This window comes from Sinohyriopsis cumingii, chromosome 10 (assembly GCF_028554795.1).
Source record: "Sinohyriopsis cumingii isolate HCF-2022 chromosome 10, ASM2855479v2, whole genome shotgun sequence".
In the NCBI taxonomy this organism is placed as follows: domain Eukaryota; kingdom Metazoa; phylum Mollusca; class Bivalvia; order Unionida; family Unionidae; genus Sinohyriopsis; species Sinohyriopsis cumingii.
In genome coordinates, this window is record NC_142970.1 from 117,669,280 (window position 1) to 117,683,956 (window position 14,677).

A 14,677-nucleotide genomic window follows, 5' to 3' on the forward strand; every position below is an offset into this window, starting at 1 on the left:
ACAGGAATGCAATACTTCTTGGGGGACAAGAATCTAAAACTGAAACAGTTCACGTATGTTAGGTCCCCGACAATATACATCGTTCATATCGAAAACTGAGTGTTGGAAGGTGAATACTTGGAGAGAGAGAGCATAAGAAGGAGACGAACAGATTTGAATAACATAGATGAATGCAGGTATATATTCTACATGAGAAAAAAAGGTCGTTCCATACCTATATCTCCACTTTAATAACAGTTATGTATGTATGTATGTATGTATGTATGTATGTATGTATGTATGTATGTATGTATGTACATAAGATAAATTTTTTAAAACAAGCTTCTATTTTAGGGGTTTCAGCAATATATTTGTCTCGTTGGCTTCACTGTGTTACAATAAAATACAACTTTGGATCGTGGATCAAAATTCCTCCATGGCCAAGGTTTAGAATCGACGAATTCGAGCCGCATTCTTGCACCGCCATCTGTAGAGAAACGAAAAAATAATGCAAATTACGCACTCAAAATCTATAATAGACGCATTGTTGGATAACGTTTTGTAACGTAAATCAGATACAACATCTTTCTCGCTTTAGATAAAGCCAAACCTTTAACAAAATTGTTAAGTTGGTATTGTTATTACTGTGTATCGTACGTTGAGTTCGTTTCCGTTGTTGACCATTTTCTTGATTATATTGCATCACACTGTATTGTATTGCATCTTTCTTGATTGTTTTGCATCATACTTGATTATATTGCATCATAATTGATTGTATTGCATCATAATTGATTTTATTGCATCATAATTGATTGTATTGCATCATAATTGATTGTACTGTATCATAATTGATTTTATTGCATCATAATTGTTTATATTGCTTTATTCTTGATTGTATTGGATCAAACATGATTGTATTACATCGTTCTTGACTGCATTGCATCATTCTTGATTTATTGCATCATACTTGATTGTATTCCTTGAGTGATTGATTGTATTTTAATGGCACACCAGCACTGTTAGTCTATTTCGCGTCATACAAAATGTTATATGTATACTCATTTAAAAATTATAAAAGTATCATATCGACCAGCGATAGATATGAAAACCAAATAGTCGAAATTAAAACGATACGATGGTAACGGTGAACATTAAAGCTTCCCGATCAACCGAGGATGTAAATGGTGTATGTTAATGAAGACAGATGCAAAGGAATTAAACAAAAGGGACGGTATATATATTACAAAAAAAAAAACTGCTCTATGTGATGGCATAAAATATAGAGTTTAGAGTAAATGTTCACTGCTTTCAAGAATTCTATAATACAAGTGATGTGTATTGTATCAAAAGGTTCCTTCATGTCATGCACATTGTAATACTGATCGCGCGTAGGTTGCAGGACGAAACACTATCATAAAGAGCTTGACAGTGAATGGTTCATTGCAAGAAACGCACTCTGGTGGGTCTTCACCTTTTAGTATGTGGGAGTGGGTTATATAATTATGACCAATTCGAATTCTTGCAATGACTACTTCCTCTCAACGCATGGTTCTGTAGGATGGACTATATTCTCCTAGGGTTGGCTTGATGGCGTGAAGTATATTATTCACTGGATCATTCCATGATGCCTGCCACTTCTTACGCAAAGATTCTTTAATACTGTGTTTAAAATCATGATATGATATCTTAAAATAATTGGTTCTTGAGATAGGGCCAGCCTAGCAGCGCAATCTGCTTTTTCATTACCTTTAATACCAACATGGCTAGGTAACCAGCAGCGTACGATATTGTGGGAGGTACTCGTATTTTTGACGAGAACATTGGTCAACAATGGGTTCTCCAGTTTTCTATCGTGTGGTGACTAAAGTACTGATAGGAAACCGGAGAAGATGATGCCGTTTAAAATATGTTTGTTTTCGATATATTGTGGAAGATGGAAGGGTTTGTCTCGGATTTGTTTTTCCATCGTGTAGCATGAAAAGTACTTTTGGTTGTTTAAGTAGCCATGGTAGTGTTTCGGGTATGGACGTTTTCTGAATTTTAGAAAGATCAATTTTTGTACTGTCAAGGCTGGATGATAATCCGAAGCCACAGGAAAGTATGGCGGTTTTTTTTTTTCGTATAAGGTTTTGTATTTGGGTTGAAAAACAGCCGAAAAAGCAGGTTTAAGATTGATTAATTGATTGATTAATTATATTTTTACGGCGCATCGGCACGATAAGGCTATTTATCGCCAAACAAAAGGTCATTTGTAGGGTTATTTAAAAGTAACAAAAGGTTTCGTATCGACCAGCGATATAAAACCAAGGAGTTGAATGTAACACGACAAGATGGAAAAGGTAATAAATAAAGCTTCCCGATCAACGGGGATTTTAAACGGTGTACCTTAATGATGAGAGATGAAAAGGTGTTGAATATAAAGGACCATTTATACATTACTTAAAACGTCTCAACGTGATGGCATAAAAGTTATAGCTTAGAATAAATATTTGCTTCTTTTAAGAATTCTAGAATACAACTTACGTTTATTGTATAAAAAAAGTTCCTTTATGTCATACATATTGTAGTACTGATCGCGCGTAGGTTGCAGGTCGAAACACTCTGTCATTATGTGCTTGACAGGGAATGGTTCATTGCAAGTAACGCACTCTGGTAGGACTTCACCTTTTGGTATGTGGGGGTGGGTGATATAAGTATGACCAATTCGGATTCTTGCAATGACTACCTCCTCTCTACGGATGATTCTGTAGGAAGGAGTCTAGTCTCCTAGAGTTGGCTTGATTGCATGAACTTTATTATTCACTGCATCATTCCATGATGCCTGCCACTTCTGACGTAAGGACTTTCTGATACAAGGTTTAAAATCAGTATACGGTATTTTAAAATCAGATGGTTCTTGAGTAAGGGCCATTTTAGCAGCGCGATCCGCTTTTTCTTTACCCTTAATACCAATATGGCTGGGTAATCAACATTATGTTATATTGTGGAAGACACTCAGCTCGGTATTTTTGACGAGTGTGTTTGTCAATAATGGATTCTCCAGTTTTCTATTGTGAAATGACTGAAGTACTGATAGTGAGTCGGAGAAGATGATGCGGTTTAAAATACTTTTGTTTTCTATATATTGCAGAGCAAGGTCTATTGCTCTGATTTCGGCTGAAAAAATAGATGTGCTATTTGGTAAGCGAACTTGCGTTGTGTGATTTCCACTAACGAAGGCTGCAGCAGCCTTTTCCTCATCCTTTGATCCGTCAGTATAAATTCTTGTGCAGTTTTTAAATTCGGTGAGGAGTTCATGATAAGAGTTGTGGAAGACGGAATGGTTTGTCTCAGATTTATTTCCTTCGTGTAGCGGAAAAAGTACTTTTGGTTGTTTAAGTAGCCAGGGTGCTGTGTCGGAGATGGACGTTTTCTGAATTTTAGAAAGATCAATTTTTGTACTGTCAAGGATGGATGATATTCTAATGCCAATGGAAGGTATGGCGTTTGTTTTATTTTCGTACAAGGTTTTGTATTTGGGTTGAAAAACAGCCCAAAAAGCAGGGTTCAGAGGGTTTGATTTTAATTTGAGAGCATACTGTGCGGAAAGCATTTCTATACGATGTGATAAAGGTGGTTCGTTCGCTTCAGCTAGACGGCTTTCACATGAGAATGTCTTAAATGAACCCAGTGACAGTCTTATTCCCTGATGATGAGCTGGATCAAGCATTTTCAAATATGACTTTCTGGCTGAATCATACACAACGCAGCCATAGTCCAGTTTGGAGAGAATAAGCGTTCTATATAAACTGAGTATGATTTTTCTATCAGCACCCCAGTCAGTGTGCTCTACTACTTTAAGTAGGTTAAGTGCTTTTAAGCATTTAGCTTTCAGGTTGTTTCGGTGTGGAATAAAAGTCAGTTTTGTGTCGAAGATAATACCTAAAATCTTTGTTTCCTCAAGAATTGGAATATGCGTTTCGTCCAGCGTGAGTTTAGGTTCATCGTGGTGTCTTCGTAACTGACAGAAATGGATACATACCGTTTTTGATTTCGATAATTTGAAACCGTTAGCACTGGCCCAATTTTGAATCATGTTTATATTTTGCTATAGTTGTCTTTCAATTGTATGCATGTGCTTTGATCGATAACATGTTACAAAATCATCAACGTATAGCGAGCAATCCACACCTGGAGACAAACAATTGGTTATGATATTAACTATGATGTTGAAAAGAGCCACTGATAAAATACTCCCCTGTTCCACACCCCTCTCTTGCTCGTGCCGATCCGGGATGGTAGAGTCCACTCGTACCTTGAACTCTCCGTCAGAGAGAAAGTTTGATATGAAAGAGGGCAGACGGCCTTTCAGACCTAGATCGTACAGGTCATTTAATATCCCGCACCTCCATGGCCTGTCATAGGTCTGTTCTAAATCAAAGAAAACTGCTACTAAATGTTCCTTCTTGATAAATGCATCGCGAATAAATGTTTCCAGTCTAACCAGATGATCATTGGTGCTCCGGCCATATCGAAAGCCACTTTGGAAAGGAGATATTAAATTGTTAGTTTCCATGTACCATACAAGCCGAGAATTGATCATTCGTTCCATTGTTTTGCACACACAGCTTGTGAGTGCAATAAGTCGATAGCTGTTAGGATCTGTGCTATCTTTACCTCGTTTGGGAACTGGTATTACTGTTGATTCGTTCCAAACTTTTGTACATTACCAATAATCGATAAATCACTGATTATCTCCACAAGAACTGTTAATGATGGTTCTGGAAGGTGTTTCAAAAACTGGTAATGTATTTTCTCAGGCCAAGTCGATGTGTCGTGGGTCTTATTAAGAGATTCCATCAGCTGAAACAGTGTAAACAGTTGATTATATCTATTCAATGTGAATTTCAACTGTGTCTTTTCTTTTTGAGTTTTCAATCTTCTGAAGGCTTCTGAATAATTAGACGATGACCAAGTTTTAGAGAAGCTATCAGCAAGTATATCAGCTATGTCAAGTTTGGAATTGAGATTCGTGTTGTTTAGCTTGTGATGTCGAAAGGAATTGTGTTTTCTCTTTCCATTTATTTTGCAGATCGTGTTCCAAGCTATCTTTATAGAATAACGAGAATTTAAAGTTGAAACATATTTTTTCAAGATGCTCTTTTACTTTCTTTAATCGTGCGGCGGGCTGTGGCCCGAACATTACTGTATTTAGTTACATTTTTGGGTGTTGGACGATTATTACATTTTTCCAGTGCTTCTCGGCTTTGTCTCATGTCCTCTTTATATTCCTTTGTGAACCACGGTTTTTGGGTTCTTTTACAGTTTGGTGAGGACATGGTGATGGATTCTTCTGCAATTTCAGTTAAAACAGTAATAAAATGTTGAAAAGGGTTATTGTCGTTTAAAACGGTATCCCTGTTAAGCATAGCTGTGCAAAGTGTTTCAAATTTGGCCAAGTAGGCCTTCTTTAAATTCCATTATGGAATCGCTTCGTGAAATGTAGCGTCGGTGTTCTTAATTGAATTTGGAAAGTGATCACTGCTGTGAAGGTCATCAGTGACCTTCCATTCATTGTCCAAAAGCAAGGATGGAGAACAAATTGTCAAATCGATACATGTGTATGTACCCATTCTTGAGTGTACATATGTCGGTGATATGGTGTTATATAGACATAAATCGTGTCTTGAAATGAAGTCTTCTATTGTTTAGCCTCGGTCACTTATGTTGTATGATCCCCATAAACTGTTATGGGCATTGAAATCCCCGAGCAAAACAAACAGTGCTGGAAGTTGTTGAACAAGTTTTTCATAATTATTTGGTACTACATTGGTGTTTGGTGGTAAGTAAACAGAACAAAAGCTAATCACTTGCTGTAGAGTGACGCTTACAGCAATGTCTTGCAGATTTGTGTTTATAGGGATGACGCTATCAGGGGGTCTATTGTACACAACAACAGAAACTCCCCCTGAGGCCCTGTGATCATTTTAGGAATAGGTGTTAAACAGGGAATAGTTTTTATGTGTAATGGTATCCGTATCTTTCAAGAATATTTCCTGAAGGCAAAGTACTGCAGGATAAGGCTCGTTTAAAAAGAGAAAAATATCATTGTAATTTGCTTTATGTCCTCGACAGTTCCATTGTATGTTGGTTTTCTTCATTGTAAATTTCAATTAAAGATTGTGTAGCTAGGTTAGAACTTTCCCAGAGGCAATTTGTTTGGTTATTTCTCTGGAGGATGTACGGGGATGAATTTGTTTTTGTAGGTCTGGATCTACCTTGGGCGCATGGAACAGTTTCTGCTGCATCCATGCTCTCAATGTCTCCAGACATGTTATAGAGTTTGATTGGGTCATCTGACCCCTTTTGTTGTCTGTTTACATGAGATTTGATTTTATTCTTTGGTGATATCGGTGGTGGTGGTGTATTATTAAAGGTTGTCTGAGTAGATGCCGTGTTTTTCTGTGCTTGGTAATGTTTGGTATTAGAGTTTGGTGTTGGATCAGGTAAATCTGCGTTTGAGCGTCCTTCGTTGTTTTGGGGTTGTTCTTCACTGCAGTGGAGAAGGATCGGCTACGATGGGCTGTTTAGGCCTGTACAAGTTTTCTGGCTTCTGGATAGGGAATGTTCACTGTGTATTTTACTCTCTGTATTTCCTTCTCCTGTTTCCAAGTATCACAATCCTTGGATTGATTTGGCGTGGTGCTCCTTTCCACAGTTGACACAATGCGGAGTTGCTCTACAATCAGATTCCTGATGAAAATGGTCTCCGCATCGGGCACATATTTGGCTTTGTGAGCAGCGGTCTTCGTGATGGCCATATTTTTGACACTTACAGCATCGAATGGGGTTGGGAATGTATATCTCAACCTTCACTTGCAAGAAGCCATCTCTGGGTACTGGTGGTTTGTTGGACTGTATTGCATCATACTTGAGTCTATTGCATCATAATTGATTGTATTGCATCATATGTGATTGTATTTGATCATACTTGATTGCATTGCATCATAGGTGATTGTATTTGATCATACTTGATCGTATTGCACCATGCTTGATTGTAATGCATCATATTTGATTGTATTGCATCATACTTGATTGTATTGATTCACTTGATTGTATAGCATCACACTTGATTCTATTGCATAACGATTGATTGTATTGCATCATGATTATTGTATTGGATCATAATTATTTCTATTGCAAGATACTTGATTATATTGCATGATGATTGATTATATTAGATCATACTTGTATTACATCCTACTCGATTCTATTACATCATGATTAAGTGTATTGCGTCATATTTTATTATATTTCAACATACTTGATTGTATTGCATCATGATTGATTGTACTGCATCATGCTTGATTCTACTGTATCAGACTTGATCCTATAACATGATTGATTGTATTGCATCATACTTGATTCTATTGCATGATACGTTCCCGTTTCCCGAGGTATGTGATCAGGAGCTGCTATTTATAAATTATTTAAGTTGTCCAAATCACCAGAGATTCAAACGGGATAGGATCGTGATTAAATATATGATAATTTAAAACCACAAAGGCGCGTTTCCAAATTAAAAGAACTGGGGATTTACCTTGAAGCCATCAGGTAGACAGCCAAGAAATATACCAGAAAGACCTCCATTGCTGCCATATGCCCCGTTGATAAAGGTTGCAATGGGTGTATAGAGCGGAATATTTTGACAGTTGCTCATAACCTGTGGGGAAAAAAGATTATAAAAGTGTTTTTTATCATAGGAGGCAAATGGAAATATTTAAGGCGGATCTTTTGTCACTAAGCATTTCCAAAATTGAGCGTCTCGGCTTGAATTGATTGATAAACATACTGTGTACTTAGTTAAAAGCAGTGATATAAATGCACAAATATTGGACATCTAATACTATTTTGCAAATCATATGGACTGCTTAAAGAATCAACGTGAGAGTCTTTTAAGTTTCTTCCTCAGATAAATTTATAGAAAGCATTTTGTTAAAGGAGACACATGCAAATCTTAAAAGCGGATCCTTTATTACTATGCCTTTGAATTTTCATTTGAATGTGTCTGCATGGGCTCATTGATGTAAATAATTTGTTTGTACACTAAATTATTATATATACTTTGGTACTTTGCTGCCCAATTAAAACATTAATATATTTCATGCATATATATATATATATATATATATATATATATATATATATATATATATATATATATATATAAATATATATATATATATATATATATATATATATATATATATATATATATATATATATATATATATATATATGGGCTGATTAATGTAAATAATTTGTTTGTACACTAAATTATTATATATACTTTGGTTGATTGATTGATTGATTGTTTGTTTTTAACGGCGCATCAGCACTTTTAGGCTATTTAGCGCCAAACAAAGTGTTATTTGTATAATCTTTTAAAACTTATAAAAGGTCCTATATCGACCAGCGATATAAAAGATGAAATGGTTGAAATTAAAAACGGTAAGATGGTAACGGTGCAAAATAAAGCTTCCCGATCAACGGGAGATGTAAAAAAGATGAATAGTTATTAAAATGGGACGGTATATATATTGCATAAAACTGCACAAGGTGATAGCATAAAAGTCAGAGTCTAGAGTAAATATTTACAGCTTTCATGAACTCTATAATACGAGTGATGTTTATATCATCAAAAAGTTCTTTCATGTCATGCACAATGTAATAACGATCGCGTCTAGGTTGTAGGTCAAAGCACTCTATCATAAAGTGCTTGACAGTGAATGGTTCATTGCAAGAAACGCACTCTGGTGGGTCTTCACCTTTTAGTATGTGGGTGTGGGTGATATAAGTATGACAAATTCGGATTCTTGCAATGACTACCTCCTCCCTACGAATGGTTCTGTAGGAAGGAGTCCATTCTCCTAGAGTTGGTTTGATTGCATGAAGTTTGTTATTTACAGCATCATTCCATGATGCCTGCCACTTCTGACGTAAGAACTTTCTGATACAAGTTTTCAAATCAGTATATGGTATTTTAAAATCAGTTGGTTTTTGAGAAAGGGCCATTTTAGCAGCGCGATCTGCTTTTTCGTTACCTATAATACCAATGTGGCTAGGTAACCAACAGTATATTATATTGTGGGAGACACTCAGCTCGGTATTTTTGAAGAGTATGTTTTTCAATAATGGGTTCCCCAGTTTTCTATTGTGTAGTGACTGGAGTACTGATAGCGAGTCGGAGAAGATGATACAGTTTAAAATACGGTTCTTTTCTATATGTTGCAGAGCAAGGTCTATTGCTCTGATTTCGGCTGTAAAAATTGATGCTCCATTTGGTAAGCGAACTTGCGTTGTGTGATTTCTACAAACAAAGGCTGCAGCAGCCTTTTCCTCATCCTTTGATCCATCAGTGTAAATTCTGGTGTAGTTTTTAAATTCGGTGAGGAGTTCATGGTAAGAGTTGTGGAAGATAGAAGGGTTTGTTTCGGATTTTTTTCCATCGTGTAGCGTAAAACGTACTTTTGGTTGTTTAATTAGCCAGGGTGGTGTTTCAGAGATCGATGTTTTCTGAATTTTAGAAAGATCTATATTTGTAGTGTCAAGGCTGGATGATATTCTAATGCCAAAGGAAGGTATGGCGTTTGGTTTATTTTCGTATAAAGTTTTGTATTTGGGTTGAAAAACAGCCGAAAAAGCAGGATTCAGAGGGTTTGATTTTAATTTCAGAGCATACTGTGCGGAAAGCATTTCTCTACGATGCGATAACGGTGGTTCATTCGCCTCAGCTAGAAGGCTTTCACACGGTGATGTTTTAAATGCTCCCAGAGCCAGTCTTATTCCCTGATGATGAATTGGATCAAGCATTTTAAGATACGATTTTCTGGCTGAACCATACACAACGCAACCATAGTCTAGTTTGGAGCGAATAAACGTTCTGTATAAATTTGGGATGACTTTTCTATCAGCACCCCAGTCAGTGTGCGCTACTACTTTAAGTAGGTTAAGTGCTTTTAAGCATTTAGCTTTTAAGTTCTTTAGCTGTGGAATAAAGGTCAGTTTTCTGTCAAAGATTATACCAAAAAATTTGGTGTCCTCAACAACTGGAATAGGTGTTCCATCCAGCTTGAGGTTCGGTTCATCGTGATGTTTTCGTAGTTGACAGAAATGCATGCATACCGTTTTTGATTTCGAGAATTTGAAACCGTTTGCACTGGCCCAATTTTGAATTTTGTTTATATTTTGCTGCAGTTGTCTTTCAATTGTATGCATGTGCTTTGACCGATAACATATTAGAAAATCATCAACGTATAACGAGCAATCCACACCAGGAGTCAAACACTTGGTGATGCTATTAATTTTGATGTTAAAGAGCGTCACAGATAAAATACTGCACTGGGGCACACCCATCTCTTGTTCGTGCAGATCTGAGAGGGTAGAGCCCACTCGTACTTTGAATTCTCTGTCGGAGAGAAAGCTGGATATGAAAGAGGGCAGACGGCCTTTTAGACCTAGATCGTTCAGGTCATTTAGTATCCCGTACTTCCATGTCGTGTCATAGGCCTTTTCTAAATCAAAGAAAACCGCTACTAAATGTTCTTTCTTAATAAATGCATCGCGAATGAATGTTTCTAGTCTAACCAGATGATCATTGGTGCTCCGGCCATATCGAAAGCCACTTTGGAAAGGAGATATTAAATTGTTAGTTTCCAAATACCAGACAAGCCGAGAATTGATCATTCGTTCCATTGTTTTGCACACACAGCTTGTGAGTGCAATTGGTCGATAGCTGTTGGGGTCTTCGCTATCTTTACCGGGTTTGGGGACTGGTATTACAGTTGCTTCTTTCCAGATCTTTGGTACATTACCAGTAATCCATAAATCATTGAAGAGTTTCAAAAGAGATGTTAATGATGATTCTGGAAGGTGTTTCAGAAACTGGTAATGTATCTCGTCAGGCCCAGCGGATGTATCATGGGCCTTATCTAAAGCCTCCCTAAGCTCCGATAGTGAGAACAATTGATTATAACTTTCCGAGTTGTTGGATGTGAATTTTAAACGTGACTTTTCTTTTTGAGTTTTAAGTTTTCGGAAGGCTTCTGAATAATTAGATGATGAGGAATGTTTCGAGAAACTGTCAGCAAGAATATTTGCAATGTCACGTTTTGAACTAAAGTTGTTATTGTTCAGTGTCAGATGTCGGAGAGGGTTTTGCTTTCTCTTTCCGTTTATTTTGCGTATAGTGTCCCAAACTTTTTTAACAGAGGAACGAGAGTTTAAAGAAGAAACATACTTCTTCCATGATGCTCTTTTACTTTCTTTGATTATGCGGCGAGCTTTGGCCCGGGCAATGCGATATATATTTAAGTTTTCGGGCGTCGGTTGATTATTAAATTTCCTTAATGCTTCTCGGCGTAGTTTAATGGCTTCCTTACATTCCTTAGTGACCCAAGGTTTTTGGGTTCTTTTACAATATGGCGAGGACTTGGGAATGGATTCTTCTGCAATCTCTATTAAAATAGATGTAAAATGCTGAATGGTGTCGTCAACATTGAAAACTGTATCCTCATTCAGCCTAGTTTTACAGAGTGTTTCAAACTTGGCCCAGTCGGCCTTCTTTAAATTCCATTGTGGAATTACTTCATCGACTGTAGAGTTAAGATGTACAAGAAAGATTATAGAAGTGATCGCTGCTATGAAGGTCATCAGCGACCTTCCATTCATAGTCCAAAAGCAGAGAAGGAGAACAAATTGTCAAATCGATGCTTGTGTATGTACCCGTGCCTGGGTGTAAATATGTAGGTGTTTTGGTATTATATAGACACAGATCGTGTCTAGAAATAAAGTCTTCAACTTTGTGACCTCTGTCACTTATATGATTTGATCCCCATAAAATGTTATGGGCATTAAAATCCCCGAGTAAAACAAAGGGTGCGGGAAGCTGTTGAACAAGATTGTCGAGTTCGTTTGGTACTAGGTTAGTGTTTGGTGGTAAATAAATAGAGCAAAATGTAATCACTCTATGTAGAGTGACGCTTACAGCAATGGCTTGTAAATTGGTGTTTAAATGAATGAAGCTCTGAGGAGCTCTGTTGTTCACAATAACAGAAACTCCTCCTGATGCCCTATCAACATTATGAGAGTAGTTGTTAAACAGGGAGTAGTTTTTAAGTGTGATGTTATCTGTATCTTTCAAAAATGTTTCCTGAAGACATAGTACTGCAGGATCACGTTCGTTTAAGAGCAAAAGAATATCATTGTAGTTGGTTTTAAGTCCTCTACAGTTCCATTGTATGATGGTGTTCTTCATTACAAGTTAATATTGAAGATTCTGGAGCTAGATTAGTCCTTTCGCGGAGGCAATGTCTTTGGTTATTTATCTGGAGGAAGTACGGGGGTGAATTTTTTGTTGTTAGGTCTGGAGCAACCTTGAGGACATGGAGCATATTCTTCTGCATCCATATCCTCAAAGTCTCCAAACCTATTGTGCAGTTTTATTGGGTCATCAGACCCTTTTTGCTGCCTATTTGCTGTCGAATTTTTCTTACTGTTTGGTGATTTTGATGGTGGAGGATTGTTGAACGTTGTTTGCGTCGATGTTGAGTTTTTGGGTGGTTTGTAATGCGATATGTTTGAGACGGAAGGGGATTCAGGTTGGTATGTTTGGGTTTGGGCGTCTTTCGTTGCTTTTTGATTGCTCTTTACTATGGTTGAGAAGGATGGGCCGGGGAGTGATGTTCTAGTTTGTACAAGCTTCCTGGCCTCTGGATACGGGATGTTGGATGTGTATTTGATCCTTTGGATTTCCTTCTCCTGTTTCCATATATCGCAATCTTTTGAATTTGCATGGTGTTCCTTGCCGCAGTTGACGCAATGCGGAGTGGCTTTGCACTCGGATTCCCGATGAGAAGGGTCTCCACATCGTCCACATACTTGGTTTCTGGAACAGCGGTCTTCATGATGACCGTATTTTTGACATTTGTAGCATCGGAGGGGATTTGGTATGTATACCTCAACCCTAACTTGTAAGAACCCAACTTTGACAACTTTAGGTACCGTTGGTCTGTTGAAGGTGAGTATAATGGTGTTGGTGTCTTGCAGATCGCTGTTTCGTTTGATACGAAACCTACGAACCGCAGTGACACCTTCACTTTTCATCCCCTCTACGATGTCTTTGTCGCTGACTCCAGCCAAGTCACGGCAACGAATGACGCCTTTTGATGAATTTAGAGATGTGTGTGCGAAACAAGTCACTGGGATGTCATGAAATACCTTAATTTTTTGAATGTTCTCAGTGTGTGCTTTACGTTCGCACTCCACAAGCAGACCACCTGATTTAATCTTTTAAACGCTTTTTGGGTTGCCGACTAATCCAAGTATATAAATGGCGATAGTGCGGCTAGGGGTTTGGTTTCATCTTTTGATTTGATGACCATGAAGCGAGGAAACGATTCCACACTACATGGTTCATCATCTGAGTCAGTTCCCGTTTTGGTACGCTTATTTTGATTTTTTTGATTTTCCATTTTGGCTTGAATAAAAATTCAGCACCCGTGCTCCCCACCCACCAAGGAGCCCAACAAGGGGACACTTTTCAAGTGTCAGGGATACACAGATGCCATACTCAGTTGATAAAATTACCTTTGATTGACCCTGAAGTCGCCAATTTCTAAGGTCGGTAAAATTACCCCCCGATTGACCCGTTAAGCCACCGCCTTCTAGGAAGTCTTCTAAGACTTGGAAAAGGGAAAGATAAAGTAAGAGAGTTTAGGGGCAACGGTGGTATCAAGAGAGATACAAGGAGACAGATAAAGAAGGTGAGAGAGTAAATAAAGACCTCCTAGGGCTCGGCGTGACCAGCCGATTTGTCGGAACCGGGCCCATCCCGACCACCCGTCTAAGAGAATATACTTTGGTACTTTGCTGCCCAATTAAAACATTAATATATTGCATATATATATATATATATATATATATATATATATATATATATATATATATATATATATATATATATATATATATATATATATGAGCTGATTAATGTAAATAATTTGTTTGTACACTAAATTATTATATTTACTTTGGTACTTTGCTGCCCTATTAAAACATTAATATATTACATGCATATACATATATATATATATATATATATATATATATATATATATATATATATATATATATATATATATATATATATATATATATATATATATATATATATATATATATATATATTTGAAGTGTTTCAATATTTAATTTGAGAAACCTTTCTTACGAGTGTAACAAAAGCCAAGGTTGCATTTCTTGATCATGTTTATTGTGTAGAGATTTTGATTATTACTAAATTTAAGTATTTTTGATAGATCCTTCATACTTTTGATATCCTTGACGTTTTACATAACACAGTTTTGATATTTTGTAGATCTGAAAAATTCTTATCTTTTATATATAGATTATATTTAATGAAAGTGAATGATTGGTGTTTAAAGAATCGTCATGGCTATGATACGAAGGAGTTGTGTAGACAGAGTTGTCTGCCCCGTCCACTCTTGATATGATTCGAACCTGCAACCCACTGATTCTGAGCCCGGTGTGCTAGTCAATGTACCAATGTCGCTTAGCATATATAAACATAAAATATGAAAGTTTTTTGTGATATAAATAAGATAGGGTGAACACGTACTTGTTTATTTATAACCCATCCTAG

General features: G+C 36.9%; 1 protein-coding gene across 1 annotated transcript in view; it reads right to left on the bottom strand.

Annotated features, from left to right (window-relative positions):
• Window positions 1-329: 329 nt before the first annotated feature.
• Window positions 330-14,677, bottom strand: part of LOC149791088 (uncharacterized) — a 65,097-nt gene continuing 50,749 nt past the window's right edge. The window contains exons 13-14 of the mRNA XM_089971466.1: window positions 7,559-7,681; window positions 330-466 (exon numbers count right to left, since the gene is read on the bottom strand). Coding sequence (XP_089827592.1) covers window positions 365-466; window positions 7,559-7,681 — 225 coding nt within the window. The 3' untranslated portion in view covers window positions 330-364. The remainder of the gene's footprint in view (window positions 467-7,558; window positions 7,682-14,677) is intronic.